A 3,860-nucleotide genomic window follows, 5' to 3' on the forward strand; every position below is an offset into this window, starting at 1 on the left:
TTAAGGTCATGTATTTTGAGTACGTATTCTGTGGTCTTCTTCTCATTTAACATATTCCCTGCCTCTCTCATTTGTATATCTGGGTCCAGGACATTGCATTTGGGAATTTCTAAAGCCCTATACCATGCTGCTCAGGCATTCCTTAAACAGCTAATACTGTTGTACCACTCCTCTCTTTCACCGTTGCTACATGAAACTGTACAATTCTTTATAACGTCTGACTCTGCATCCATTTACCTATCTATATGGGAGGAGATTAAGTTCAAAGAAAAACAAAAGATGGCACAGAAAGACAGAGCACCATGCATAGATGATACACTGTTATAGTTTCTGTCCACAAGGTAAAGAAAAAAAACAGAAGAGAAACAGAAGAAACAAAATGTTGAGTCTTGAAAAAAATCTGATCACTAAATGAATAAGGGGAAATTATTGCTTCTTTTTCCGTGCACTTTCCCATCCCTCCCTTCCTCCTTCCCTCCCTCTCCCATAGAAAAAAGAAATCTAGAAATTAACCACAGCAGAATCTCTTTTTTTGTTTTAAGCTATTAAATCATCATTTTTCCTCAAGAAACAGTGATGATTTAACTGACAGTTAATTTTAAAAATAGATCAAGCATTCGGTTGTCATGCAAGTGCTGTATTTTATCCCTAATGGAAATAATTAAACTTACTTAAATGCATGAAGAAGCAAAGAGGAAATAAAACAGCCGTCCATCTTACTCAAAGGTCTACCCAGTGTCTTGACCAGAAAACATAAGATTTTACACAGCAGTGCTATAAAAGCTGAAAAACAAATAATCCATTCACCGTTGTCCTTGATCATTAACAAAGGGACGGGCTTTAGGATTTATGATAGTAGCAGGTGCTGCAGTGACAATCTGTATGGTTCTCTATCTTCACATTGTCCTTAAGGGTAATCTTAAAAAAAGAAAACACACACATATAACAAACAATTAGGATTAGCTACACAGTAAAAATAGCATTCTCAAGTAAAAAGATGTCTGAGGCCTTTTTCTTAACCAGAAGGTTCATAGGCTTTTTGAGGTTCGTGTACTAGAACAGCCTCCGAAGGCCAGCTTGTAAATCTGCACCATCAGTGGTTTTCAGAGCCATAAAGACAAAGTTTTCAATAGTGACATAAATAGTGACATGGTTTGGTGTCCTTAATTTGGCACTTCTCTAAAGTGTCTGATTTTCAAAAAGTGTTAAGTAACCAATCTATGAAAAATCAGGAAGTGTCCTTAAAATATTTCACATGGGGATCGTAAAAATGGAGACCACAAACACAATGAGTCATCTTTATTTTTAATCTCAACCAAATTCTGGTTGCTGCCTCAGGGCAAGTATAGTGTTGGTGGTCTAGAAAAAGACCTATGCTCTACTCAGATGAAGAGCCAGGATGGGTTCAGCTGTAGGTGTCTATAGGTAAGTCAGGTATCTGGGCTCTTATCAGAGCCCGTGGAGGCCCAGTGCTCCGTTCAGCTGCGCACACGGAGCTGTCAATTGCCATCTGAGACATCAGAGGGGATCTCACCAAGCCTCCAGCTGCAACTCTGAAAGGTCTTTTATGGGTCCTGTGTCTGCCAGCCATACACAGATGGCTTCAGTACCCTAGGGTATCTCAAATGGCACCACATTTGTGAGTGGGTAACTGAACTGAGCCTCTAGTCGACACACTTAATGAGCCTGATTCAGGTCACCATAGGATAGACACCTTAGCCTGTTTCAACTAGCTCACCATTTATTACGTCAAATTTAAGGTTTCTTCACCTGGAGCTGAATCACTCCCAAAATAATCAGCTTTAGCAGAATCTCTCTTTAAAACAACGTTCCAGATGAGAGTGTTAAATGCTCAAAGTAGTTGCACACATTTACAGTTCCCTCCTGGTTATACTATTAAAACACAGCCTCAGTTAATCTAATGAGCACAGATGGTTTTGGTGCCTCATTCCCATACATGTAATTGATAGTATTGACCAGCCACCTTCCCAGAGAACTCCTGCCTATGCAGGAAAGAAGCAAGAAAAATGACTTACTAAAATCAAATACCCACTACATAGCATTTAAGGGGAGGGTGCACATTCAGAAGAGTTGCAAATGAGGGGACAACAAGTCCACCAGGAGAACGGCAGATGCCAGGAGTCAAAGCATTTTCACTGAAGTCAGTGGCACTGCACCAATTTCCACATCCCAACTGAATATCAGACTCGGTACTGGTTGACACTTTAATTTCCTCTTTAGAAAAAAGAAAGAACCCAAGCACAAAGGATATAAATGCCAAGAATGCTTCCCTCAAATTGTTCTCCAATGTCCTCCAGCAAAAATATGTTCTTTTCTATTCACTGCTTCAGCTAAACATTGCATCCCAAAAGAAGCTTAAACAGGTCTCATTCACACCCTCACCTTGGTGAAAGCCTTTGCTACGCAGCACGTTGCTTCTGATGTAATATTCTTTGGAACGAGCATGGTCTTCTTGGACCTCATCGGAGTGGGATAGGCCCGGGAGAAACAGCACCCAGTGCACTGGTAAATGGGCGCTCCTGGCTTGGAAAAGAATCTGTTCTCCCCTAGCTTGCACTCCGGACAACCTGCCATAAAAATATAAGGAAAAGACTTTTACTTGGCCTCCAGCTGCATTTTCATTTTCAAAAAGGAAGGGAAAGGGCAGGAGGTAAGAGGAAGCACTGGCCGCATTCTGCTGCTTGACATCTGCAGAACAGAAAAGCACGGACACAAAAGCTCCCCTCTTTAGGGTCCTTCAACTCTGCAACACGCCCCGGCTGTAAAACTAGACTGTGACTTTCTCAGTAAGGCACAAGCATTATTGCATCTTTTCTGGTTTTCTTTTCAATTTTTTTGACAGTTGTGAAGGGGTTTTTGTATGTCTACTGCACTAGCAGTCCCTAGAAAACTTCCTACTAGCTATAAATAGTTAAATAGCACCAGCAGGATTTGTAGTGCTTCTTAGACATTGCCTGTTTTCAGGCAAGACTCTCTTATGAAGAGTTTTAAAAATGCCCAGTGATCCCGAGATTTTTGTAGCTCACATTTTTCTATATTCAATTCAAGGCTGAATAAAAAAACCCGCAACCTCCAAAACACCCCTAAAAGCTTCCTGATACTCTTTTGCAGAATGCTACGCCACCAACATCCCATATTCTGGGATCTACAGGGGAAAAATATTCTGCGTATTATGAGGAGAAGCTATGGTTCTGCTGTTCCTGGCGCTAACGTTGCCATTTAGATCTCAAGAGTACAAGAAACCAAAACATTTCTATTCTATAATGTTTCGAGGTTAAGATCACCCACGTCAACATGAGGTCGTGGTCATCTGGGAGACTCTTGACCTGGAGAAATGAAGTTTAGAGAAGAAATAGGAAGTATACTCATAGCAAAATTATCTTGATTTATTATACATCCATATCTCAGTGTCAATAAATGCAACGGAATGGTAAGATTTATGACCACATTTATAAAACATGTGAAAGTTTAATTAATACTCTTTACGAATAATTGACCTATTTCTGAACGCTGAAAGCAGCTTACCCTGCATGAGAAACTCTCCATCTGGGAAAGCATGAAGAAGATGCAGAAATACAGACAAAATGGTCAAAGTGACAGCTGCATACTTCCCGTAGGAATCCATGATCTGTCTGGAAATACAAATATACACATTTTTAAAGGACTGTCTTGCACGGGGTACAATACCGGTATCTAGGCTACACACTGATACAGCATTCAGTGCAAGTAACAGAGACAATTTAGAGCCGGGATTGGAAACTGAAAATGCAGTGTACTGATGTGCATTTTATAGGCTCAGAAAATTGAATTCATCACAATAACAAAAATGTGCCTTTCTT

At 40.3% G+C, this 3,860-nt stretch overlaps 1 protein-coding gene across 1 annotated transcript; it reads right to left on the bottom strand.

The window, feature by feature from the left end:
- Positions 1–591: 591 nt before the first annotated feature.
- Positions 592–3,655, bottom strand: CGA (glycoprotein hormones, alpha polypeptide). Its single transcript, XM_049818008.1, has 3 exons — positions 3,547–3,655; positions 2,404–2,588; positions 592–918 (listed from the first exon to the last, which is right to left on the bottom strand). Exons 1-3 carry the CDS (start codon positions 3,644–3,646, stop codon positions 841–843), a joined length of 363 nt encoding a protein of 120 aa, XP_049673965.1. The 5' UTR covers positions 3,647–3,655; the 3' UTR covers positions 592–840.
- Positions 3,656–3,860: the final 205 nt, after the last annotated feature.

Source organism: Accipiter gentilis, chromosome 15, assembly GCF_929443795.1.
Source record: "Accipiter gentilis chromosome 15, bAccGen1.1, whole genome shotgun sequence".
Lineage (NCBI taxonomy): Eukaryota > Metazoa > Chordata > Aves > Accipitriformes > Accipitridae > Astur > Astur gentilis.